The sequence below is a fragment of the Anolis carolinensis genome, chromosome 3 (assembly GCF_035594765.1).
Source record: "Anolis carolinensis isolate JA03-04 chromosome 3, rAnoCar3.1.pri, whole genome shotgun sequence".
NCBI lineage: Eukaryota > Metazoa > Chordata > Lepidosauria > Squamata > Dactyloidae > Anolis > Anolis carolinensis.
Genome location: NC_085843.1, coordinates 9,166,870 through 9,194,329, shown reverse-complemented (window position 1 = coordinate 9,194,329; position 27,460 = coordinate 9,166,870). Strand labels below are relative to the sequence as shown.

The window sequence follows — 27,460 nt, the reverse complement described above, 5'->3', positions numbered from 1 at the left end:
TATGTTGTTTGGGCCTCTGCCCCATGTAAGCCGCCCCGAGTCCCCACAGGGAGATGGTGGTGGGGTATAAATAAAGTTTTTATTATTATTATTATTACAGTAGAGTCTCACTTATCCAACGTTCTGGATTATCCAACGCATTTTTGTAGTCAATGTTTTCAATACATTGTGCTATTTTGGTGCTAAATTCCTAAATACAGTAATTACTACATAGCATTACTGCATATTGAACTAACTTTTCTGTCAGATTTGTTGTTAAACATGATGTTTTGGTGCTTAATTTGTAAAATCACAACCTAATTTGATGTGTAATAGGCATTTCCTTAATCCCTACTTATTATCCAACATATTCGCTTATCCAACGTTCTGCCGGCCCATTTATATTGGATAAGTGAGACTCTACTGTATTATTATTATTATTATTATTATTATTATTATTATTATTATTATTTCCAAAGTGTACACATTATAACATCACAATTGGTACATAAAGCCACCAATGAACAGTAGTAATTTTACACCTTCTAATAATGATAAAACATATACTATTTGAAAGAAAACTTCCTCACTCTACACCGGGTCTTATAATATTTTGTCTTATCAAAGCTCTTTACAAGCAGTACACACACACACATATATGCAACATTTACGTAAAGTATACAAAGGTGACCTAATTGTATAACATTTACCACAACCTTACTCTCCTTTCTGTCAATATATTTTTAATCACTCAACGCCATTATGGACCAGTCCATTTTACCTATATTCTGCAAAAGGCTTTCAATTATTTTGAAAACATTGTGTTGTTTTATTTTTAAGGAGACAAGTTATTATTTATTTATTTATTTCTATCCCACTTTTCTCCCAAATCGGGACTCAAAGCGTTGGGTATTGATAGACAAAGTGTAATACATTCCATTCTATCTCCCAAGGGGATTCAGGACGGATTACAGAACACATACGGCAAACATTAAATGCTGTTATACAGTTAATAAGGACAGACAGTACTTAGACAATACATAGAGGCAAAGGCTTTCCCCATCTATTGCATTTCCGGCATCTGGAGGCTGTGCTTGACTCTGGCCACAGGGGGTGCTGTTGCTCCATCTTCTATGCCAAGGAGTTTTGTCATCATTAGATGTCCTCGGGATCAATTACCTTATGGATGCCTTTTATAACTGCCACAGTTTTTAAAGCAGTACCTATTTATCTACCTACCTTTCTGCTTTAGATCTGCTAGGTGGGCAGAGAGCTGAGGCTGATTGGGGGGGGGGGGGTGCTCACCCTGACCCAGGCTTGAATTGCTGACCTTTCGATAGGCAAGATTTTCTGCAGCTTAAAGATTTAAACTACTGAGCTAGGTCTGTTGCAAAGTTTACTAATTTGGTCAACCATTCACTTGCAGATGGAATAATACCTTTTTCCCAGTGTTTGGCAAATTGTTTATGCCAAACACTGGATTTTGAAAGAAAACCATATTATCCTTATTGGCATATGTAATGCATCTTGCCTACCTTACACGGTTGGTGAGTGGCTTGCCTTGCAGGGCTGGTGTGTGGCCATTTGCAGGCCTTGTTTGCAAAAGCTCAGCAGAGCAAAGGGGAGGAGTGATAAGGTAGCCATTACTGTAGGTGCAGTCTGATTGACTGATGCAGCTGAGGGGAGTTGCTTAGCAACTGGAGATGGGCGGAGCCAAAGTGAGAATTGGAACTAGGCAGTCAGGAGAATTCAGTTGGAGTTTGGAATTCAGTCAGAGAGTTGGAGTTTGAAATGTGAAGATAGAGATATAGTTTTGGGAACTGTGTTTTAAAAGTAAGCCTCTTTGAGGAATATAGTTAAAAGCCTTCAGGAAAGGAAGGGCTGAGAACTATATTGTAACTCTATAGTCTGGAGTGTTGGTGTTAAATCCCAGGAGAAGTGAATTTAAAAGTTGAAATTGTCCTGTTTGTATTTCCTGAGTGAAGGAACATATTTTCACAGAATCCAAGTTATACAACCATCATTTGTAAGAGAAAAGCCTAAACCTTTAATCAAACCACTACGCATCTTTACTGTTCAATATTATTGAAACCGCTATGCTTCTTTACTGTTCAAATACAAATAAACAACAACTACTTGTTTTTCCTTACATAAAGTGTCTTGTGTGACTCTCTCAATATCCTAACATTGGTGTCAGTATTAGTAGAGGTAGCGAGTTTGAATCCTCTATATTTTGGTGGCAGCTGAAACCGAAGCCTTAGCAATTTTGGCAATTCTGAAAAATCCTCTAAATTCTATATTTTTGAAAGCAATCCTCTATAGCTTACATCATTCGCCACTCCCAACAAAACTATCTCTGGTCAAAATGGTATATTGTGTTGCAAAATTCTTTGGATTGTTTCCTTAACAGTTGTCCAATATGCATGGGCTTGTATAGTAAAGACAAGTTTGTCTTGTATAGTAAAGCTTTGTATATATTTTTAACATCGTTTCTGACGTCTCTTCGTTCTGTGCTCCATTGACAACATACAACTGCTGCTACGCTGCGATTTACTCTGACATTTATGACAGCTCCATTTCCCATATTTATTATTGATTCTTTTGTTTTGATTCTGAACTAGAAACCTCCAAACCCACACGGAGGCTCACCTGCCGACAGAGAGGATGGTGATTTCTCCCGGTCTTCCTGCCTTACTTCCAGGTTTGACCAGTTTGGTGGCAGTGCCATTGGACGTGAGGGCGGCTTCGGCCCCTGCCTCTGTGGACGGGAGCACCTCCGGCCACTTCTTCTGGCTGCACCGGGTGCAGGAGGGTCCGGAGCGGGTGGCCAAGCCTTGGACCGTGTGCAAGTGGTGCTGGTGCCGGCAGATGTGTGGGAGCTGCGGCAGGAGATGCAGCCTGAGGGCAGAGGCAGGAAGAGGACAGGGGAGAGATTAAGTGAGCTATGATTCTATGGTTCTACTCCAAAGTATCAAAGTAGTTGGCACTAGATCAGGCATGGGCAAACTTGGGCCCTCTGGGTGTTTTGGACTCCAACTCCCACCATTCCTAACAGTCTCAGGCCCCTTCCTTTTCCCCCTCAGCCGCTTAAGCGGCTGAGGGGGAAAAGGAAAGGGCCTGAGGATGTTAGGAATGGTGGGAGTTGGAGTCCAAAACACCCAAAGGGCCCAAATTTACCCATGCCTGATCTAGGAAAGGAATCTGAACAAAAATAAAATCCCAATGTCCTACTTGTTGATGGGTTTGTAGATGGGCTGTGCAATCTGCTTGCTGTGATAGTCCTTCAGCATCTCTTCCAAGACCGCGGCGTTTTCTGTTCCCGGGAAAGAAGGATGGTGGAAGTCATGGAGGGAGGATTCAGAGAAAGAATACAAACCATTAGGAAAACAAGGTCCCTACTTACACTGCCATATAATGCAGTTTCACAATGCGTATTGAGTCTATACTGCCGCATAATACAGTCCAATGCAGTTAAACTTGGAGCCTCCAGTGGCCTAGGGGATAAAAGCCTTGTGACTTGAAGGTTGGGTTGCTGACCTGAAGGCTCCCAGGTTCGAATCCCACCCGGGGAGAGCGTGGATGAGCTCCTTCTATCAGCTCCAGCTCCATGCGGGGACATGAGAGAAGCCTCCCGTAAGGATGGTAAAACATCAAAACATCCGGGCGTCTCCTGGGCAACGTCCTTGCAGACGGCCAATTCTCTCACTCCAGAAGCAACTCAGGTTGCTTCTGACACGAAAAAAAAAAAGTTAAACTGCATCCTGAAACTGCATTTTATTGCAAGTTGGAGTGTGGATCCACACAAATCTGCTTTTCAATGAGACCACTCTCCTTTTAGAAGCCTTCAGAAACCAGAAAAGAGATTCCTCCAACTAAAAATGGACTGGGTTGCTGCCTGGTGAAGAAGGATGACACAATTATGTTGCAGAAGGCTTTCCTGTCCGGAATCACTGGGTTGCTATGAATTTTCCAGGCTGTACGGCCATGTTCCAGAAGCATTCTCTCGTGACGTTTCGCCCACATCTATGGAAGGCATCCTCAGAGGCTGTGAGGTCTGTGAGAAACTAGGCAAATGAGGTTTATATATCTGTGAATATAATGTCCAAGGTGGGAGAAAGAACTCTTGTCTGTTTGAGGCAAGTGAGAATGTTGCAATTGGCCAGCTTGATTAGCACTGAATGGACCACTCCAACAACCATCATGTCAGACTACACAGAGAAGCCACTGAAATTCAGAAGAAAGGAGGAAACCATGAAAATGAACACAATCTGTATACCAGTATTTAAAACACTCCAAAATCAGGACAGTAAATAAAGAACAACACTCAGAAAATAGGAATTCCAGGCATGAAACAATCAAGGCCAGCTAACACCTCCCAACAAAGGATTCCCCCAGGCAGGAATCAGCCAGACTTTAAAGCTGCGAGGCTATTCAGTGCTATTCAAGGTGGCCAATTGCAATGTTCACACTTGCTTCCAACAGACAAGAGTTCTTTCTCCCACCCTGGACATTATTCCACAGATATATAAACCCCACTCGTCTAGTTTCCAATAGACCTCACAACCTCTGAGGATGCCTGCCATAGGTGTGGGCAAAACATCAGGAGAAAATGCTTCTGGAACATGGCCAGACAGCCTGGAAAACTCACAGCAACCCAGTGATTCCAGCCATGAAAACCTTCGACGACACATAAAAATGGACTTCTCATCACATTCCGTTTAGGAGAATACATCTTACCTTCCATATCCACGGATTCTGCATCACAGATTAAATAACACTATGTAACACGATTTTTGTTACTGGATTATAAATGTCATTTCCTAATAGGTTCTATCATAAAAACATGGAAAAAGTTTATTGAGCTTTAAAAAATTTGTTTTTGAGGGAGAGACATCCTGCAGCACATTTTGCTCTAGTTGTTCAATGAATATCTGATAGAGTCTCAACCAATGCAACCTAGTTTGTGGCAGCCACAAAAACAAAGTTTCTGGAGTAAAACAACTACAGTAGAGTCTCCCTTATCCAAACTAAATGGGCCGACAGAAGCTTGGATAAGCTTGGATAATAAGGAGGGATTAAGGAAAAGCCTATTCAACATCAAATTAGGTTATGATTTTATAAATTAAGCACCAAAACTTCATGTTATACAACAAATTTGACAGAAAAAGTAGTTCAATACGCAGTAATGTTATGTTGTAATTACTGTATTACGAATTTAGCACCAAAATATCACAATATATTGAAAACATTGACTACAAAAATGGCTTGGATTATCCAGAGGCTTGGATAAGCAAGGCTTGGATAAGTGAGACTACTGTATTTTCAAAGTAGGAACTGCACAATTAAACAGGAAATAACACTTTCAAACCAGGAACAGAACATTTTTCAAATTTGGTTACATACCGTAGTATAAACCATGGCTTGAAAATATTTCCCCTACCAAAAACAATTCCCTAAAAGCAAACCTTGATTTTGCCATTCTATATAATAGAAAACTCACCTTTTTTCTCCGTGATCAGACGCACCAAGACCCCAATGGTGTCTTCATTGGCATCTTCGATCCTGTACGCATTATTGCTCCCTGGAAGAGACAATAATTAAAATTGAAACACAATAAAAATTGCTCTGTTTTGCAAAGTTAACCAACTTACTTTATTTATTCATGAAAATGCTACGTTTCTCTGGAATCTCTTTGAAACAGCAATGTCTTTTGGCATCATTAAAAAGCTTTAGTTTTCTGGAAGCTCGGTCCTTTGGCCAAAGTTGGCTTCGGGCCGAGGACAGTTCATCCCGAAGTGATCCTATTGTATTGCCAAAGTACAGGGAGTGCTGTTCATATTTATTTATTTATTTATTTACAGTATTTATATTCCGCCCTTCTCACCCCGAAGGGGACTCAGGGTGGATCATATTATATACATATAGGGCAAACATATACACATATACACATAGAACCGAGACAGAGACAGACACAGAGGCAATTTAGCCTTCTCCTGAGGGGATGTTCGATTCTGGCCACGGGGAGAACAGCTGCTTCATCATACACTGTGACGGCACTTCCTCATTCCAACGTCGTAAATTAGTTAAATTTGCCTCCCCACTTTATAAGTGGTACCTAATTTCCTACTTGATAGATGCAACTATCTTTTGAGTTGCTAGGTCAGCAACGAGCAGGGGCTATATTTTATTTTTAATTGACGGGTGCTCACCCCGCCATGGGCTGGCCTCGAACTCATGACCTCATGATCAGAGTGATTTATTGCAGCAGGCTGCTCACCAGCCTGCGCCACAGCCCATATTCATGTAGGGTGTCTAAAGATGTTAGTAAAAATAATTAGACCTTAAAAAAACTGGGTCGACTTATCCAAGCATTAATGTAAAGGTAACGGCGCTCCATGCAGTCATGCCGGCCACATGACCTTGGAGGTGTCTACGGACAACGCCGGCTCTTCGGCTTAGAAATGGAAATGAGCACCAACCCCCCAGAGTCAGACATGACTGGACTTAACGTCAGGGGAAACCTTTACCTTTACCTAATGTAAATGCTATTATTTATTTGTTTATTTACAGTATTTATACCCCACCCTTCTCATCCTGAAGGGGACTCAGAGCTGCTTACAGAACATACATACGGCAAACATTCAATGCCAATGATTATACAATTAGCAAGGACAGATAAACAGAAGTAAAAGCTGTTTTTCTCATCTTATTTCTGGCATCTTGGAGACTGTGCTCAACTCTGGACACAGGGTAGTGCTGTCACTCCATCTTCCCTGCCAAGGAGCTTTCATCCCAATCAATGTCCTTAAATACACTTTTAATTAGGTAAAGGTTTTCCCTTGACATTAAGTCCAGTCAGTCCGACTCTGAGGTTTGGTGCTCATCTCCATTTCTAAGCCAAAGAGCCGCGTTATCCGTAGACACCTCCAAGGTCATGTGCATAGCGCGCCATTACCTTCCTGCCAGAGCGGTACCTATTGATCTACTCACATTTGCATGTTTTCGAACTGCTAGGTTGGCATAAGCTAGGGCTGACAGCAGAAGCTCGCTCCGCTCCTTGGGTTTGAACCTGGCAACCTTCCAGTCAGCAAGTTCAGCAGTTCAGTGGTTTAACCCACTGCACCACGGGGGCTCCACTGTGCCTTTTATTACCTCTCCACTAAAAGTGGTACCTATTTATCTACTCGCATTTCTGCTTTTAACCGACTAGGTGGGCAGGTGAACTGGAGCTGACTTTGGCCCTCCAGGTGTTTTGGACTTCAACTCCCATCATTCCTAACAGCCTCAGGCCCCTTCCTTTCCCCACTCAGCCGCTTAAGCGGCTGAGTGGGGAAAGGAAAGGGCCTGAGGCTGTTAGGAATGGTGGGAGTTGAAGTCCAAAACACCTGGAGGGAGGGCCCAAGGAACAGAGGATCACATCTGCTTTGATCCTCGGATGAAACTAGCTCTCAAAGGAAGACTAAAGGGAATTTTCCCTTCCCCGACTGAAAAGCTGACGTTTCCTGCTTTGCACAGAAAGATCCTAAAAATATACCAGAAACACAGGAAGAACTGCTGAAGAAGTAGTAAAGGCTCAGGCACCTGGCGCTTCCTTTGCCCCTTCCTGAGCTACAAAGGGGATACAATTACACACAAGCTTCCCGTCCGCACTGGGACCAGAATGGTGCCAAATCTGCCAACCTCTTTCCCTCTCCGAGTGCTGGTGGAAACAAAACTTTTCCCACAAAGGCAATGCAATGCTTCTCTTCAAATGACATCATGGTCATCAACTTGAAAGTGTGGAAATTCACCCGTCACTTTCAAATCTCTATTTTGCAAAGGTTGGCATTCTCTTCCTCCCTCTGCGGCAACCAAAGCTTTGGAGCACATTTAGTTTCTTTTGCGCCCTCCATCTACTGTGGAGGAGAGCAAAGGCACAAAACAATGCAGTGAGTATTTCCCTTGTAGATGTTAAGGTAAAGGTTTTCCCCTGACATTAAGTCCAGTCGTGTCTGACTCTGGGGGTTGGGTGCTTATCTTCATTCCTAACTAAGCCGAAGAGCCGGCATTGTCCGTAGACACCTCCAAGGTCAGGTGGCCGGCATGACTGCATGGAGTGCCGTTACCTTTCCGCCGGAGTGGTACCTATTGAACTACTGACATTGGCATATTTTTGAATTGCTAGTTTGGCAGAAGCTGGGGCTAACCGTGTGAGTGTGATGACTCATGGGCCATGTAGTCCCGTTCCTAGTACTATTGTGGCAGATGAAGAGGAAAACTTGGGTTTCCCACCGTTTCTGCCAGATTTGGAGCCCTTGCACCTGCAAGATGTTTGCCCACAAGAAGTCAGCCAAACAAGTCTTGAGCAGAAATCTCCCCCATTTTCTCGCCGGGATTATTATAATCAAGATAGAAGCGCTCGGGAGTCGACTCGCCGGAGCGCCAGGATAGCTGCCAGACAATTAGCTGATTAAGTCTGTTTCCCTTGGGAAACTTTAAGGAGTCATGCATCTGGACACAGTAGGTTTCGTTTCTTGTTCCCCAGAGAAAGTGTTCCTTGGCGGGAAAACAAGATCCTATATAGGTGTTTGCCCGCAAAGGAATCCTTGCGGAGTCAATTCGTCAGCTTGAGGAGTGAGTTCGTGTGTAGACTTCGTACTCCAGTTCCCAGTTTCCCGGATCAAGTTTCCAGCCCAGCCTCGTACCATAGACTTCTATGGACCCAGTTCTTGAATTCATGTTTGCCTTGTTTCAAGTCTTGCCTTGCCTTGCGTTTTAAACCACGGACCTTGTTTCTCAGATTCAAGCCTTGTTTTCCAGTTTCATTCGGATTTACCTTAAGCCTCAAAGACTATGGACAGTTCCCCACACTATTGCTTGCTAAATAGTGTGTGTTTCAGTGAAGTGGATTATAACTTTGGACTTTAATATCACATATTGGACATTGTTTTCCTGGACTATATTTGACCTTTCCTGAAAGGTCTACTTCTGAACTATATTCTACACTTGTTTTTATTGACTTTATATATTTCCTTAATAAAGATATTAGATAGATTCTGGTCTCTGCGCATGGTTATTGGTGTTCTGCAGCTTGGGTCCTGACAGTGAGCTCACCCTGCTCCCCGGATTCGAACCACCAACCTTTCAGTCAGCAAGTTCAGCAGCTCAGCGGTTTAACTCGCTGCACCACCAGAGGCTCCTTGTAGATGTTATCAAGGCAAAAAAGAACACAAAACAGCCATCACCATACATACTGTATATACTCAAGTATAAGCCTAGTTTTTCAGACTGAAAAAGCCCCACTCGGCTTATACTCGGGTGAGGATCCTGATTGGCTTATATTTGGGTCAGCTTATACTCAAGAATATATGGTACATTTATTATTTTTCTCTATTATTGTTGCTACTATTATATTTATTTTACTCTATTTTTATTATTATTAATAATACATTTATTATTTCACTCTGATCTTATTATTATCATTGCATTTATTATTTTACTCTGTTTATTATTGCATGTATTATTTTCCTGTATTTATTATTATTATTATTATTACATGTATTATTTTACTCTATTATTATTAAAAGGATACATAAGCACATTTACATTGAAGAAGATGAGAATAATGATTTGATCAGAGTTGGACAGTCTTATCTTAAATCTGAGCTTTATGTAAATATTCAAAAACATTTTACCTACGGATGCCTCAATTAATGTAATTTTATTGGTATCTATTTTTATTTCTGAAATTTACCACCCTCAGCTTATACTGGAGTCAATGTTTTCCCAGTTTTTTGTGGTAAAATTAGGTGCCTCGGCTATATTCGGGTCGGCTTATACTCGAGTATATACGGTATATTAAATACTGATTGGGGGGCAAATTGCACAATCAATTGGAGGATATGGGGAAGTGTTGCCTAAAAATGTTGGAAATGCAACAACCGTTAGCACTGAAGAGTGCCTTGAAGCAGGCAGTAACAATAGAGTTAGAAAATCTGTCTGGCCTGTAGCATCCTCCCTCTCTTTCTACCTATCCTGATCTCTCTGTGATATAAACTCATACCCCAGGGATTTTTCTCAACTTCTCATTCTTCCCAAGTGTCTCTTCTAGATCTTCCAAGTTGTAACTTTCCTATCTTAGAATGGAGTTTCTACAAGAAAGATTTAGTTTCTTCAAGTCATTGAGGTGTTTTCTCCTTAAATCAAGATCTCCCAGCGATGAGGAGATTTCCCATCCCACCAGGATGCTGCCTTGGCTTCCAACCCCATGCCATCTTGGCTTCCCATCCCACAAGAATGCCATCTTGGTTTTCTATCCCATAAGGATGCCACCTTGGCTTCCCATTCCATAAGGATGTTGTCTTGTCTGCCATCTCACAAGAATGCTATCTTGACTTCCCTTCAACAAGGGCACCATCTCGGCTTCCCATCTCACAAGGATGCCACCTTGGCTTCCCATCCAACAAGGATACCATCTTGTTTCCCATCCCACAAGGATGCCATCTTGGTTTTCCATCCCATAAGGATGTCATCTTGGCTTCCCATCCCTCAAAGATGCCACCTTGGCTTCCCATTCCATAAGGGTGCCCTCTTGTCTTCCCATCCTGCAAGGATGCCATGTTGGCTCCCCATCCCACACAGATGCCCTCTTAACTTCTCATCCCATAAGGATGTCATCTTGTTTGCCAATTCACAAGAATGCTATATTGACTTCCCTTCAACAAGACCACATTTTGACTTCCCATCCCAGAAGGAGGCCATCTTGGCTTTCCATCCCACAAGGATACCATCTTGTTTCCCATCCCACAAGGATGACATCTTGGTTTTCCATCCCATAAGGATGTCATCTTAGCTTCCCATTGAGGAGGAGGCCACCTTGGCTTCCCATCCCACAAAGATGCCACCTTGGCTTCCCATCCCACAAAGATGCCACCTTGGCTTTCCATCCCACAAGGATACTGCCTTGTTTCCCGTCCCACAAGGATGCCATCTTAACTTCTCCTCCCACACTAATGTCATCTTGACTTCCCATCCCATAATGATGCCATCTTGGCTTCCCATCCCATAAGGATGCTACCTTGGTTTCCCATCCCACAAGGATACCGTCTTGTTTCCCGTCCCACAAGAATGACATCTTGGTTTTCCATCCCATAAGGATGTCATCTTAGTTTCCCACCCCACAAGGATGCCACCTTGGCTTCCTATCCAACAAGGATACCATCATGTTTCCCATCCCACAAAGATACCATCTTGGTTTTCCATCCCACAAGGATATCATCTTGTTTCCTGTCCCACAAGGATGCCATCTTGGCCTTCCATCCCACAAGGATACCGTCTTGTTTCCCGTCCCACAAGGATGCCATCTTAACTTCTCCTCCCACACTAATGTCATCTTGACTTCCCATCCCATAATGATGCCATCTTGGCTTCCCATCCCATAAGGATGCTACCTTGGTTTCCCATCCCACAAGGATACCGTCTTGTTTCCCGTCCCACAAGGGTGCCATCTTGGCTTCCCATTCCACCAAGGTGCCCTCTTTCTTGCTCACCATTCCGCTCGGACTTGGCTCCCTCCTCATCGGCGTCCTTATTGGCAGTGCAGTGGTACCCCCTTTTCATCAGCAGATTGCAGAAAAGGATGCCCAAGAGGCCCATCACGCAGAAGACAGGGACGATGGCCAGGACAGCATACTGTGTGGCGCTCTCCTCTGCCTTCCCGTCCCGGGTCCCGTTCCCTGGCATCTTCTCTTCCCGCCGCTGTACGGACTCTGCGTTGCGGGCAAGGCGCGTCAGCCATTTCTTGGACCCTGAGATTTGGGAGACAGAAGGGTTATTCACACATGAGCCAGGCTTTTGGAAGGATGGCATCTTCCCATATGAGCCACACAAACCCTTTCCAACCAGTTGAATGTTTTTTAGTGCATTTTTAGTCTCCTTGTGGAGAAAAAAGTGGAGTATGAATAATAGAGATGTGCATGAATTTTTTTCTTCATTTCCTTCGTTCTATCATTTTGTTTCGACTGTTTGTCTACACAAAACGAATGAGGACATTTTTGTACGAAACGATAGACATGATAATGAAAGCCGCAGCCATCATGCTTGCTTTCGTTTTCCTTTCGTACTGATAGAGAGCTGCATTCCATTACAGCTGATGTGTACCAATGGGTGTTAATAGTAATATTCATATTAATAAAAATAGCTACTCTGGGACTCTAAGCTGAGCCTGGAAAAGGAAAGCCTCCGCATTACATCTGATCTGTGCCTGCCAAATGGGTGTTAAGGAAAGCCCTGGTTTTCCTTTTTTGTTGTGACTCAGCAGCAGTTCCAGAGTGAAGATGAGGAAGGGGATTTTGGATTACAGATGCAGGTGTCAGATGATGGGATTTAAGATGAGTTTCAGGATGATGCTGTGGGGAATTACGGAATTCAGACACAGGCTGGTTCAGAAGTGCAGCCTGTTGATGAGCTCCAGATGTAGCCTGTCACGGATGAGAACCAAGGAAACATTCCCATGGGAAATAATGGGCTTGATCAGGCTCAGGTGCGAGATAATGGTAATTAGGAGTTTGGCCTTGATGCTCAGGGCGAGTCTGAAGGCCCGTTGCTCTCTTGGGCTGATTGTTTACAATGGAAAGGAATGCCACAGCGAAGTCTTAGATTAGCTGGTAAAAGGGAGGCCAGTGAAGGGGAAAAGAATGCATTTTTGGGTTGCTTTTAAAACAGTGTGTTGAAGGGCAAATCTTTGTCAAAGCAAATTCTCGCTTCATCAGGGAGGATGGCCTATGTCTTCATGCTACTCCTGCTTTGGATATACTCTTGTTCATGAATCCTTGTAACCTTTGGATTTGTGTATCTTTGGGAATGGACTATTGCTTCTTGTCTATGGATTATAGGATTTACTGACTCTATTTTGAGACTACTTTTGGAACTATATTTCTGCCTGCTTTGATACTATATATATTCTTCTTTTGCTCAATAAAATTACAAAAGACTATCTACTGTGTGCTGCCTGGTGTCTTCAGCAAGGCGAACTAGTCTGAGGTGCGACATTTTCCCCCTTTCCCACCCCTTGCTTCTACAGGGGAAAAAAAGATGATTTGGGCAATGGGAGGAATGAAGAATGGATTGGAGAAGGATACCTTTCCTCCCTTGAATGGAAAGACTGTGAATCACAATAGTACTCTGGGGAAGTCACAAATGTTTTAAAAATTGGTGGGCTAAAAAGGGTCGAAATGCCCTCAGTGTGTGGCGATTTTCACCCCTCTAGCCCAAAAACCGAGCCGGGAAGGGGGGGGGGAAGCCTCGCAAGCCCTCCCATTGCAGCCAATTTTCGTTTTTTTTCGTTAGCCAGATGAAAATTTGTGTTGTCTAGGCAACCCATTATCGTTAGCGGGACATGAATACGAAAATGAGACGACACGAATGAAACTAGACAAAACGAACAGCAATTCCACACGAACGCACAACACTAATGAATACAGTAGAGTCTCACTTATCCAACATTCTGGATTATCCAACGCATTTTTGTAGTCAATGTTTTCAATATATCATGATATTTTGGTGCTAAATTCATAAATACAGTAATTATAACATAGCATTAATGCGTAATGAACTACTTTTTCTGTCAAATTTGTTGTATAACATGATGTTTTGGTGCTTAATTTGTAAAATCATAACCTATTTTGATGTTTAATAGGCTTTTTCTTAATCTCTCTTTATTATCCAACATATTCACTTATCCAGCATTCTGCCAGCCCGTTTATGTTGGATAAGTGAGACTCTACTGTAATAATAATAATAATAATAATAATAATAATAATAATAATAATAATAATAATAATATAAAACTGGAAGATGTTTCCTGAGACTCAAATCAGCCAGTCTCTTGACAGCAAATCCTGCTTCTTGTTGTTTTTCCCTTTTGCATTTAAGACAGAGATTATTTCTATGATTGGTTGATTAAGCATTCATTTTAATTGCCCTTCCCAAAAGTGCCTGACTGTGCTCAGAGGAGGCCCAATGTGAGTCAGTCCCAAATGAGCCAAATTTAGGGATTAAAAGCATAAACAGGATTAACAGCCCCAATAATAAGATCCCTCCCTACAAATATTCTCATTGCAACAGCTCTGTGAGTAGGCGCAGAATTCTTCTATTCCATCTTTTGAGTTCCCAAATCTTGAGCTTGAAAGGTTCCTTTTGGAGTAATTTATTTCTTTTCATTATTCAGAAGTGACCTACTGCCGTTACATAACAACTGTTGAGAAAAACAACTTGTTATGTTGCTTGTTATTATTTATCCACAATTCTCTGGTTTTGTTTTGGGGTATTTAGAAGGGAAAATATCTTGGGATTTGTAAGACGGTGGCCATAAGTTGGAAAGAACCTATTACAATATCTCTAATACTGCCTTTAAACGTAAAGCGAGATCTCAAAATTAACTTGGATCTATTCCTTGTCATAACATCAATGTAACTTCATTCTTATATTACTATGGAAAAAGATACCGGAACTTGTTAAAATAACTGACGTAAGTTGAAAAATTCCTTTTGCAATCTCTCTGCTACAGTAGCTTCTGAAAGTTAATCTGTAGGAGAATATAATTTGAAAAAATCCTGTTGTAATTTCTAATTGTGTTTAAAAAAGTAACTTCTGTAGATCAGGCATGGGCAAACTTGGGCCCTCCGGGTGTTTTGGACTTCAACTCCCACAATTCCTAACAGCCTACCGGCTGTTAGGAATTGTGGGAGTTGAAGTCCAAAACACCCGGAGGGCCCAAGTTTGCCCATGCTTGGTATAGACGCAGGAAATGATTAATAAGGGATTATTAATTAATATCTCCTCCATTTCTATCCTCACCTGGACAACCTGGGACTCCTCTGTGGGCGGATGAACAAGGCCGGCAGGTGGCACTTGGGTTTGTTTCACCTTCAGGGCTGTAATACCTGCAAAGAGGAACAAAGGAGAGAAAGACAGGTGAGTGGCTGAAGCACAAAAGAAGAATCTGAACACATCCATTCTCATTGAATGGTATAGATGTCTTCAAGTTCTCTATTATCTTATGGGTTTTCGTTAAAACTTGGAATCTCTTGACACAGTCAATACATTAATGCCAATGAAGTCCCTCTAGATTTTTGGACCACAAGTCCTCTAATTTCTCCCTACTGGCCATACTGGTTGCGGATTCGGGGAACTGAAGTCTGAAACTTCTGCAAGGTCCAAGATAGCCCATCCAATCACTTATGCCATAATAAAACCTGTTTGGCTTTAGACAGTTGGATACTTTTAATCTGCTGATATCAGCCTCTTGATTTTGTTTGCTGATTTATTATTTGGATATCTTTAAACAAAGCCTATAGGAGCCCCCCCAGTAGCACAGTGGGTTAAACCGCTAAACTGTTGAACAATGGGTTAAACTCTTGCACCGGTTGGACTGGTTGGGTTGCTGACCTGAAGGTTGCCGGTTTGAAGTCCCGGGACAGGTGAGCTCCCATCTGCCAGCTCTAGTGTGCAGGGATGAGAGACGTTTCCCAAGCAGGATGGTAACACATCCAGGCATCCCCTGGGCAACGTCTCTGTAGACAGCCAATTCTCTCACACCCGAAGCAACTTGCAGTATATTCCTGATTTGAATCTGTGAGACGGGGTGAGCTCCCGTCTGTCAGCTATAGCTTGTGGGGACATGAGGGAAGCCTCCCAGCAGGATGGTAAGACATCCGGGCGTCCCCTGGGCAACGTCTTTGTAGACGGCCAATTCTCTCACACCAGAAGCAACTTGCAGTATGTTCCTGGTTCGAATCCAAGAGGCGGGGTGAGTTCCTGTCTGTCAGCTCTAGCTTGTGGGGACATGAGAGAAGCCTCCCAGCAGGATGGTAACACATCCGGGCATCCCCTGGACAACGTCTCTGCAGATGGCCAATTCTCTCACACCCGAAGCAACTTGCAGTATGTTCCTGGTTCAAATCTGTGAGACGGGGTGAGCTCCCGTCTGTCACCTATAGCTTGTGGGGACATGAGAGAAGCCTCCCAAGCAGGATGGTAACACATCCAGGCATCCCCTGGGCAACGTCTCTGTAGACAGCCAATTCTCTCACACCCGAAGCAACTTGCAGTATATTCCTGATTTGAATCTGTGAGACGGGGTGAGCTCCCGTCTGTCAGCTATAGCTTGCGGGGACATGAGAGAAGCCTCCCAAGCAGGATGGTAACACATACAGGCATCCCCTGGGCAATGTCTCTGTAGACGGCCAATTCTCTCACACCCGAAGCAACTTGCAGTATATTCCTGATTTGAATCTGTGAGACGGGGTGAGCTCCCGTCTGTCAGCTATAGCTTGCGGGGACATGAGAGAAGCCTCCCAAGCAGGATGGTAACACATCCAGGCGTCCCCTGGGCAATGTCTCTATAGACGGCCAATTCTCTCACACCCGAAGCAACTTGCAGTATATTCCTGATTTGAATCTGTGAGACGGGGTGAGCTCCCGTCTGTCAGCTATAGCTTGCGGGGACATGAGAGAAGCCTCCCAAGCAGGATGGTAACACATCCAGGCGTCCCCTGGGCAATGTCTCTATAGACGGCCAATTCTCTCACACCCGAAGCAACTTGCAGTATATTCCTGATTTGAATCTGTGAGACGGGGTGAGCTCCCGTCTGTCAGCTATAGCTTGTGGGGACATGAGAGAAGCCTCCCAAGCAGGATGGTAACACATCCAGGCATCCCCTGGGCAACGTCTCTGTAGACAGCCAATTCTCTCACACCTGAAGCAACTTGCAGTATATTCCTGATTTGAATCTGTGAGATGGGGTGAGCTCCCGTCTGTCAGCTCTAGCTTGTGGGGACATGAGAGAAGCCTCCCAGCAGGATGGTAACACATCCGGGTGTCCCCTGGACAATGTCTTTGTAGACAACCAATTCTCTCACACCAGAAGCGACTTGCAGTAGGTTCTCAAGTCGCTTCTGACACGATAAAAAACTACCCATAGATCAAAAATATTTCAAATTTTGCCATTTTATATAAGGGGTGGCATTGTATTATGCCAATGTATATAAAAGGATTGAGAGACTCTGGATTTTGGTCTCCAAGACAATCAAACCCCAGGGGATACCAAGGGCCCACTGTAGGTAGGTAGGTAGGTAGGTAGGAAGGAAGGAAGGAAGGAAGGAAGGAAGGAAGGAAGGAAGGAAGGAAGAACACAACACAAAGAAGGGAGGAAGGAGGGGAAAAATTGTGCTCATCATGTTGTCAAAGGTTTGCAATACAATATTTTGGAGGTGGAATTGGAGAGAGAGCATTTCTGCCCGTAATGCAGAGTCTGACACTTCGGGAAGGAGCAAAGTGTCCCGTTGTTCACCTTTGCCAAACCAGTGTGGGGAATTCGCATGAGTCAGGCTGACTGGCTCTTGACTCAGCAACGGAGCCCAATGGGACTAAGGGCTGGCACAGTCTCTCTCTTCCTCTTTCTGGAGCGCAAAAGTTTGGTGGAGTTCGGCCAAAAGTTCATTGTGACTCATTGCAACCCTTCCCACCTTTTCTTTCCCCACCAGTTTCCTCTCCAGAAGTTGAGATTCCGGCTGTTCCGGGTGTGCGGAAGTTACGCAATTCACAGAGCCTTTGTTTTTTATAACTTGTCACTGAACCGATTCGTTGCCATCACTTTGGATGGGTTCAAAACCAGTTGTCGGACAACAACTCCAGCATTCTGACCCTTTAGCTAGGGTCATTCATAGTATGAATGGCTGTTTGCATTCATACTATTACAAATCCTAACCCTATTGCTTTTTGGTCAAGGATACATGGATGCACAGCTGGGCTGTGGCGCAGGCTGGTGAGCAGCCAGCTGCAATAAATCACTCTGACCAAGAGATCATGAGTTCGAGGCTAGCCTGTGGTGGGTGAGCACCCAACAATTAAAAAAAAATAGCCCCTGCTCATTGCTGACCTAGCAACCCGAAAGATAGTTGCATCTATCAAGTAGGAAATTAAGGTACCACTTATAAAGTGGGGAGGCTAATTTAACTAATTTACGACTCCATAAAAATCACCCAGCCTCCGTTGGAATGAGGAAGTGCCGTCGCAGTGGATGATGAAGCAGCTGCTCCCCCTGTGGCCGGAATCAAACATTCCCTCAGGAGAAGGTTTAAATTGCCTCTGCGTCTGTCTCTGTCTTTGTTCTATGTGTATACGGCATTGAATGTTTGCCTTATATGTATACAATGTGATCCGCCCTGAGTCCCCTTCGGGGTGAGAAGGGCGGAATATAAATACTGTAAACAAACAAATAAATAAATAAATAAATAAGCAGGAACAAATACAATACATTTTCCGTACCTTCAGCAAACACATTCCTAGATTTCACATAGCAGGAGGAACAGGGCAATGGCAATGAGAAGGGGCTGTGGCAGCTGCTCTTACTACAGGTCTGGGCTGAATGCAAGGTGAGACTTTACAAGTCCCTCCTCCCATTTCTAAATGCTTGCCTACAGATTTAACTTACTACAATGATAATAATGGCACACATTGCTGGAAGTGACGAAGCATCCAGTCTTGCATATAGAGCAATTAGGGACAGAAGGAACTATGTGGTGTGGGGATGACTCTCTTATTTCTCATTTCTGTTTCCTAGATCTATGTAACTTTTAAAGGTCACTTCCCCCTTCTTCCCATGTGGCCGGCATGGCTGCATGGAGCGCTGTTACCTTCCCGCTCACATTTGCATGTTTTCAAACTGCTAGGTTGGTAGAAGCTGGAGCTAACAGCAGGTGCTCACTCCGCTCCCCGGATTCGAACCTGGGACCATTCAGTCTGCAAGTTCAGCAGCTCAGTGCTTTAACACACTGCGCCACCAAGGGCTTCTGTAATTCCTAACATAGATATTGCAAAATTCCTAACTTAGGAATTGTGGGAGTTGAAGTCCAAAACATCTGGAGGGATGTTCAGGTTTAAATCTGGTTTAATCTAATTCAGTCTCTAGTCTTAAATCTGGTTAGGTAATATAGTTTCTGGTTTTCAATACAGTCCTATCGTCGTCTTGATAATAATCTCAAAATCTGTTGTAGTGTTGTCCAAGGTGAAATCATTCAAAGCAAAATAAAATGCAGAATAAACAAAGTGGATTTACTCAATGGTGGAAAAAGTTCACTGGTAGGTCCCAGGGCTTGTATGGTCGATTACATTCCTTAATGGTGAAACGAATTCACTGGTGGGTACCGGAGATTGTGTGGTCGATTATGACTGGTTTCCCGGGTATATGTCCAGTTTCGGTATATAAGAAGTGTGTGTTAATAACATAACTTACCTTATATTATATTATATAATACTAGCCTTGCCCGGCCACGCGTTGCTGTGGCGAAGTATGAGGGCCTGTATAAAATGCACACTGTGGATTATATGGCAGTGTGGAGTCCAGATAATCCAGTTCAAAGCAGATAATATAAGATTATAAATGGGTTATATAGCTGTGTGGAAGGGCCTTGAGTCTACACTGCCATATAATCCAGTTAAAATCAGATTATCTGTATTTTCTAGCGGGTATGGAATAGGCCTAAGTGAGGCCTAACTCTGCCTGTCCCCTGGGCTGAGTGGGTTGCTAGGAGACCAAGTGGGCGGAGCTTAGCCTTCTAACTGGCAGCAACTGGATAAAAACAATTATTCCTCTCCCTCTAATTAGGACTTTGTTTTTCTTTTCTTTTTGTTGTATGAACGTAGAGGCATGGATGAGGGGTTGTGCTGCCAAGTTTAGTGTTTCTGGGATGTGTAGTTTTGTTGGTTTGTCCTAGGCCGAAATTTCATTACCCTTTTATATATAGAGATAATATATATTTCCTTTTTTGCTGTATATAATAGACATCTGGGCGTTTTGCTATAGCCAAGTACAACCTAACTTCCGGTGCTACTAGACTTGATTCCATGTCTAGTGGACATGCAGAGTAATGACGTCTTAACCCTAGTGCAGTTGAGAACGGAGAAAGGAAACAATAAGCCGTGTTAGTTACCCTGGCATACAGTCCCCACACAAGGTGTCCACCGCAGCCGTTCCGGGGCTGACCTGGACCCTCTTCTTGCTCTCGCAGTGGGAATGCGGCCAGCAGAAGTCCAGCCCGAAGCCTGGAGAGAAGGAGCCCGCCGGGCAAGGCTTGCAGACCATCCCCAGACCGGCCCCAGAGCCACATTTCTGTGGGGAGAATCAAGGAGAAGGTTAGTCAGGATGGATCACACATGCCAGAGGATGTTTTTGAAATGTTTACAGGTATGGGCATGTTGCAAATGCAGCAATACATCGAGATCCACTAGAACACCTTCTGGCTCTATTGTCATCACTATTAAACAATGAAAGCAGTTTTCAATACAGAGACTTACACATGTAGATGCCAGTTTGGGTGTATATTGGGATTGGAGACTGCATATAGCTTGCATAATTCTTTTCTTAAAATTTTAAAAGGAAAAGCAGGGAGAATTAGCTATGTTTGGCACTGAAACCGTGTACTTGGTCCTGGGAAATCTGATTCAGGTAGAACGCAATTCTGCCTCTGGAAACTCCTTGAAAGTATGGCTCACAAATTGTCTAAAGCAGTTTCCCATCAATAAGGGCTAGAAACTTGATTTGAAACAAAGAAATGTGGAAAGAAAGATTATTTGAAAAGTGACTTCTTTATTATCATTACTTTGCTTCAAATTTTGCGATATCTACAGCTTAGCTATATAAGGAAAGGGGTTTATACTTGACATACATGGTGCTTTTCATATTAACAGTGGAGTGAATCCACATAGGACTTTAGTCTGAACTTTAATTACTGTATATACTCGAGTATAAGCCTAGTTTTTCAGCCCTTTTTTAAAGACTGGAAAAGCCCCCCTTGGCTTATACTTGGGTGAGGGTCCTGGTTGGCTTATATTTGGGTCAGCTTATACTCGAGAATATATGGTACATTTATTATTTTTCTCTATTATTATTGGTATTATTACATTTATTATTTTTCTCTATTGTTGCTATTACTACATTTATTTTACTCTATTTTTATTATTAATAATACATTTATTATTTCACTCTGATCTTATTATTATTATTGCATTTATTATTTTACTCTATATATTATTACATGTATTATTTTCCTGTATTTATTATTATTATTATTATTATTATTACATGTATTATTTTACTCTATTATTATTAAAAGGATACATAAGCACATTTACATTGAAGAAGATGAGAATAATGATTTGATCAGAGTTGGACAGTCTTATCTTAAATTTGAGCTTTATGTAAATATTTATGTAAATCATCTGATGGATGATTGGTATATATATTTGGTGTTGCATTGTTTTAAATCTTATATATTGTATTTTATTATGTTATTTAATTATTTTAACTGTTTTATTCTTATTTTATTGTATTATGATGTACTGGTAGTGATCCTACCAGTTGTGTAAGCCGCCCTGAGTCCCCTCGGGGAGAAGGGCGGGGTAGAAATATTGGAAATAAAAAAATAAATAAATAAATATTCAAAAACATTTAACCTACTGATGCCTCAATTAATGTAATTTTATTGGTATCTATTTTTATTTCTGAAATTTACCACCCTCGGCTTATACTGGAGTCAATGTTTTCCCAGTTTTTTGTGGTAAAATTAGGTGCCTCGGCTTATATTCGGGTATATACGGGTAAGCTATTTATAGAGCTCAACCTGGGGTGCTATCTAGACTACCGAATTGATGCAGTTTGACACCACTTGGTCTGTCATGGCTCAATGTTATGGGATCATGGGAGTTATCGTTTTGCAAAGTCTTCCACCAATGAGTGCTGGTGTCTCAACCAAACTACAACTCCCAGGATTCCATAGCATTGAGTCGTGGCAGCTAAAGAGGGGTCAAACTGCATTAATTCTAGAATATAGATGTGCCTTAGAAGATTTGGAAAAAAAATCTGTTCCTGGTTTGAAAGTATTATTTCCTGTTTAATTGTGCAGTACTTACTTTGGGAGTAGTAATTACTGTATATACTCGAGTATAAGCCTAGTTTCGGCTTATACTCAAGTGAGGGTCCTGGCCGGCTTCTATTCAGGTCGGCTTATACTTGAGTATATAGATATTCAGAGTTGGACAGTCTTATCTTATTAAAGTCTTATTATTATCTTAAATTACAGTTTTATATAAATATTCAAAAACATTTAACCTACTGATGCCTCAAATACAACAGAGTCTCACTTATCCAACACTCGCTTATCCAACGTTCTGGATTATCCAACACATTTTTGTAGTCAATGTTTTCAATACATCGTGATATTTTGGTGCTAAATTAATAAATACAGTAATTACTAAACATCATTACTGTGTATTGAACCAATTTTTCTGTAAAATTTGTTGTATAATATGATGTTTTGGTGCTTAATTTGTAAAATCATAACCTAATTTGATGTTTAATAGGCTTTTCCTTAATCTCTCCTTATTATCCAACATATTCGCTTATCCAACATTCTGCTGGCCCGTTTACATTGGATAAGCGAGACTCTACTGTAATGCCATTTTATTAATATCTATTTTTATTTTTTAATTTGACCCGTAGCTGCTGCATTTCCCACCCTCGTCTTATACTCAAGTCAATAAGTTTTCCCAGTTTTTGTGGTAAAATTAGGTTCCTCGGCTTATATTCGGGTTGGCTTATACTCGAGTATATACGGTATACTGAAGAAACTTTGTTTTTGTGGCTGCCACAAACTAGGTTGGATTAGTTGAGACTCAATGATGAGATATTCATTGAAAAACTAGAGCCAAATGTGTTATAGCAGGATGTCCCTCCCGCAAGAACAAAGTTTGTGCAGTTTAATATACTTTGCCTATGTATTTATGATAGAGCCAATTAGGAAATGACATTAATAACTCAGGAACAAAAATTGTGTTATATAATGTAATCAATCCTGATTTGCCTTGGAGACAGATTGGCAGCAGTGTTGGTGCCTCCAAGAGCACAGAGTTGATCCATCACTTATATGCATAACCCACAAGGTGGGTCTCTTGGAGAGATAAAGCAGACTACTACTAACAACAACAACAACATCTAGAATTGTTACAGGTCAGTTTGCTTACTCTATCTGGCTCCTCTCCCGGCGGACATCCTTCGCAAGGGACGCAGTGGCCTTTGACGTTTTGGTACTCTTCTGCTCCGCAGCCTTGTGCCCAAGTCCCATTCCAGCAAAAGGCCTGAGACAAGGAAAAAATAGGATTTCAAAATTTGACCTTTTTTGTTGCTTTTATGCTGTTTGAAAAAAGAAGGAACATTGCAATCCATTTGGATCTCCACGACAATCTGTTGGAACTTGGAGTGGAGGTTGGATCCAATGAGTCATGGGTGGCAATATGCCTGGATTTTCATATTTTTTTGGAATGCAGATCCAGCAAGTAAATGCACAATTGCAGGATGATGGCAACTGCAGTCCTGCTTTATCTACAGATCGCTTGCCCTTGCTTTAGATCAGGCATGGGCCAACTTGGGCCTTCCAGGTGTTTTGGACTCCAACTCCCACCATTCCTAACAGCCTCAGGCCCTTTCCTTTCCCCCCTCAGCCGCGGCTGAGGGGGGAAAGGAAGGGGCCTGAGGCTGTTAGGAATGGTGGGAGTTGGAGTCCAAAACACCTGGAGGGCCCAAGTTGGCCCATGCCTGCCTTAGATGGAGTTGACCATGTACCATGTTAGTGCCTTTGCCTTTAAGACTGTGCCTTTGCCTTTGGAACCAGAATACTGTAAATGTTTGCTGCAAATTACAGCTCAGCCGACCATAAAACCCAAACATCCCATTCTGTGACTCAGTTAACAAATACACACTGGAAAAATGCCTTTGTGGGGGACGCAGAGGCCTAAAAACAGAGTTTTCTCCTTAAAGTGGTGAAACCAAATCACTTGCTTCCTTATCATTCATGTCACAGGCTAAAAGACTCTGGAGACCTTTATTCACATCTATGGAATAGAAGGGGTTTGTAGTTTTACAAGACCCTTGGCTTTCCCTGCCTAAGAGCAATGGTGCCTCACCAAACTACAAATCCCAGGACTCCAAAGCATTTTGAGCAATGGCAGTTAAAGCCACGTCAAACTGCATTAATTCTACAGTTCATTTAATTTCTACCAGGACCGGGCTGTGGCGCAGCCGGTTAACTGCCAGATGCAATAAATCACTACTGGCCAAGAGGTCATGAGATCGAAGCCCGGTCGTACTGCGCTCCAGACCATTTAATAGCCTAGCTTGCTGTTGACCTAAGCAGCTCGAAAGACATCTGTCAAGTAGAAAATCTAGGTACCGCTTTATGTGGGGAGGCTAATTTAACTAATTTACGACACCATAAAAACTTCCAGCAGTGTGTGGAAAGGAATGAGGAAGTATTCCATCAAGGACTTGGTGTCACAAGTGGTCGATGAAGCGGCAGCTCCCCTGGTGGCCGGAATCGAGCATACCCTCATGAGGCCGGAAGCTGGAAAATATTAAATTGCCTCTGTGTCTGTCTATATGTCATATGTCTAATGGCACTGAATGTTTGCCATGTATACGTGCATTGTGATCCGCCGTGAGTCCCCTTTGGGGTGAGGGGACTCACAATATAAATACAATATAAATATAAATACTGCAATATAAATACTGCAAATAAATTAATAAGTTTTGGCTGTTAGAAACTGTGGGAGTTGAAGTCCAAAATACCTGGAAGGCTAAAGTTTTCCCATGCCTGATATAGAGTATACATGAAACATGAATGAATGTTGTGTTCATCACCAAGATATTCCATTATGTACTTTTACACATATATTCATATCCCAAAATCCAAAACATTTCTGGTCCCAAACATTTTGGGACAAGGGATTCCCAACTTGTACCATCATGCCTGACTGAATTATATGTTATAGGGTTATATTCATATCCACAGACAGGGTGGGTCAATACCAGAGATGAATTAAAGGGCTGGAGAAAATGTTTGGCATCCTTTTGCTGCTGTATTAAAAAAAAACCACTGAAATATTGACTTGAAATAAAGCGGCACCTGTCACGGTCACTTAAACGCCAGGCCAGCTGAGATTGACCTTACTCATAGTTAGTGGAAATAAGCCAACTTTAAACCACAACTGACCAGGAATGCATCTGCACTGCTGAATGTCATGCACAGTGACAAAAAGTGTCCTCTTTGTAATATGGCCATTACAATTGATGGAAAATATAGATATTCATACATATTGTATGCACATTAGAAGCACTGAAATATAGAAAAATCAGACTCTCTCTGTGTTAGATTCTTAGGGATGCAAAAGCTGGCAGGACAGGGAAAATGCTGAGACATGCCCTTATATGCCCTATGTATGTAGAAAAGGTAAAATGAGCTTTCTATGATGTGTAAAGTGACGTAGTGATGATGATACGTATGCAGAAGCATTTATTTACATTATTATTTATTTACAGTATTTATATTCCGCCCTTCTCACCCTGAAGGGGACTCAGGGTGGATCACAATGTACATATACATAGCAAACATTCAGTGCAACACACACAAAGACACAGAAGCTATTTAACATTTTCCAGCTTCCGGCTTCATGAGGGTATGCTCAATTCTGGCCACAGGGGGAGCTGCCGCTTCATCATCCACTGTGACACCAAGTCCTTGATGGAGTACTTTCTCATCTTCCAGCATTTTTATGGTGACATAAATTAGTTAAATTAGCCTCCCTGCATAAGCCGTCCCTAAATTTTCCTACTTGACAGATGCAACTGTCTTTCAGGTTGCTTAGGTAAACAATGGGCTGGGCTATTTAACTAGGCTATTTAATGGTCGGGCACTCAACACGATTGGGCTTCGAACTCATGACCTCTCGGTCAGTAGTGATTTATTGCAGCTGGCTACTAACCAGTTGCACCACAGCCTGGCCCAAAGTATGTTCTTTGTATGTCTGTATTTTGAAAATGTATAAATAGAGGAGAACAGCTCTTTGTCCTCCCTCTAGTAACTTTTGGAGTAATCTACACTAGAGTCAGTTCCAGCTGGTTTTCCTTAAAATAAACCATTTCCTTTTTAAAGGATTTCTTTTGGTATTATTTCTCCTATTGCCCACAACACAATTGCTGCCTGCTTAGGACTCCTTCTTTAAAAACAAAAGCGTTAGGATACTAAAGCTTCCAGCAATTGAAAGGAAAGCCTTGGGGTGCATCTATGCTGCACAATGAATCAACTTTAATTGCTTTGGTTCAATGCTATAGAGTCATGTAGCTGTAGTTTGATAAGACTTCAAGCATTCTCTGCCAAAGAGTGCTAATGCCTTACATAAACTACAATTCCCAGGATTGTATAGCAATGAGCCATGGCCATTAAATGAGAGGTGGGTCCTCTAAATTGGAGCTCCACATGCAGCCCTTTGGTTTTGGCTCAGCACGAAGGCTCAGCTGTGTTCCAGAAGTCTTATTCAATTGCCAAGAAATGGGAAGAACTGTCTCAAACCCACACTGTCTCAAACATTCACACTGGCCTCCAACTGATAAAGAGTTCTTCTCTCACCCTGGACTTTCCACAGATATATATAAACCTTCCTTGCTTAGTTTCTCCATACCTCACAACCTCTGAGGATGCCTGTCATAGATGTGGGCGAAACGTCAGGAGAGAATACTTCTGGAACAAGGCCATACAGCCCGGAAAACATACAACAATCCTGTCTCAAACCCAGTTGAATATTACAAAGCAACAGCTTTGTGCGATGACCATATCTTTGGCGATCAAAACTGTTATTTTTAGACCACAGCAAGTCCTACCATTACGGCTCTCTTGGCTTTCCCCTAAGATTTCTTCCCCTTCGTTGGCTGGGATTTCATTTGCCACGTGTTTTATTTTATTTATTTTGGGGGGAGAAGGAACGAGAGAAGATTTTAGCTCCGCCGGTCCGAAGTGATATTTAAGTGCAATGATGTTCATATTGCCACACTGGGGGAAAAAAGTAATCCTTCTCTCTTGGGTTCGTTTAAGGTTACCATCCCCGCCTGTAATTTCCAAACCGTTTGCCAAGAAACGTTTCCGAACAAGGAGATAACAGAGGGAGCCCTGAGGAAGATTTAAACACTTCTGCAGGCAGAAAGGAGATGCCGGCAAAGAACCCAATGTATGATTTGCATGATTGTTTGGGGGAATGGATGCTTGCAATGCGTCTGTGTTAATGACCGAGCAGTGATGCAGAGCCACAGTTTATAGAGTTGGGACATAGAGGGATTTTAAAGAGCGGAGACAATAATAATGGTCCGGGCTTCAGAACAGCAGATTAAACCACCAGCTGCAGTAAATCTTGTCAATCAAAAGGTTGACAGTTTGAAGCTCGGGTCAGGGTGAGCTCCTGGCCTTTAACCCAGCTTCTGTCTACCTAGTAGTTCGAAAGCAAAATGAGATTAGATAAATAGGTACTGCTTAAAAGTGGGGAGGTATTAAAGCACCCATAAGGAAATGCCAGAAAAATGCTGGCAATTCGATCAAGAAAGAAGTTTACGAATAAAGCTCT

At 42.4% G+C, this 27,460-nt stretch overlaps 1 protein-coding gene across 4 annotated transcripts in view; it reads right to left on the bottom strand.

Annotated features, from left to right (window-relative positions):
- The window catches only part of relt (RELT TNF receptor), a 90,623-nt gene that overhangs the window by 7,156 nt on the left and 56,007 nt on the right, over positions 1–27,460 (bottom strand). For all 4 annotated transcript variants that reach the window (XM_062974489.1, XM_062974491.1, XM_062974488.1 and 1 more), the window contains 7 exons: positions 23,039–23,152; positions 19,951–20,129; positions 14,815–14,900; positions 11,508–11,765; positions 5,480–5,560; positions 3,211–3,292; positions 2,629–2,877 (listed from right to left, as the gene is read on the bottom strand). In XM_062974489.1, the coding sequence (XP_062830559.1) occupies positions 2,629–2,877; positions 3,211–3,292; positions 5,480–5,560; positions 11,508–11,765; positions 14,815–14,900; positions 19,951–20,129; positions 23,039–23,152 (1,049 nt within the window). The remainder of the gene's footprint in view (positions 1–2,628; positions 2,878–3,210; positions 3,293–5,479; positions 5,561–11,507; positions 11,766–14,814; positions 14,901–19,950; positions 20,130–23,038; positions 23,153–27,460) is intronic.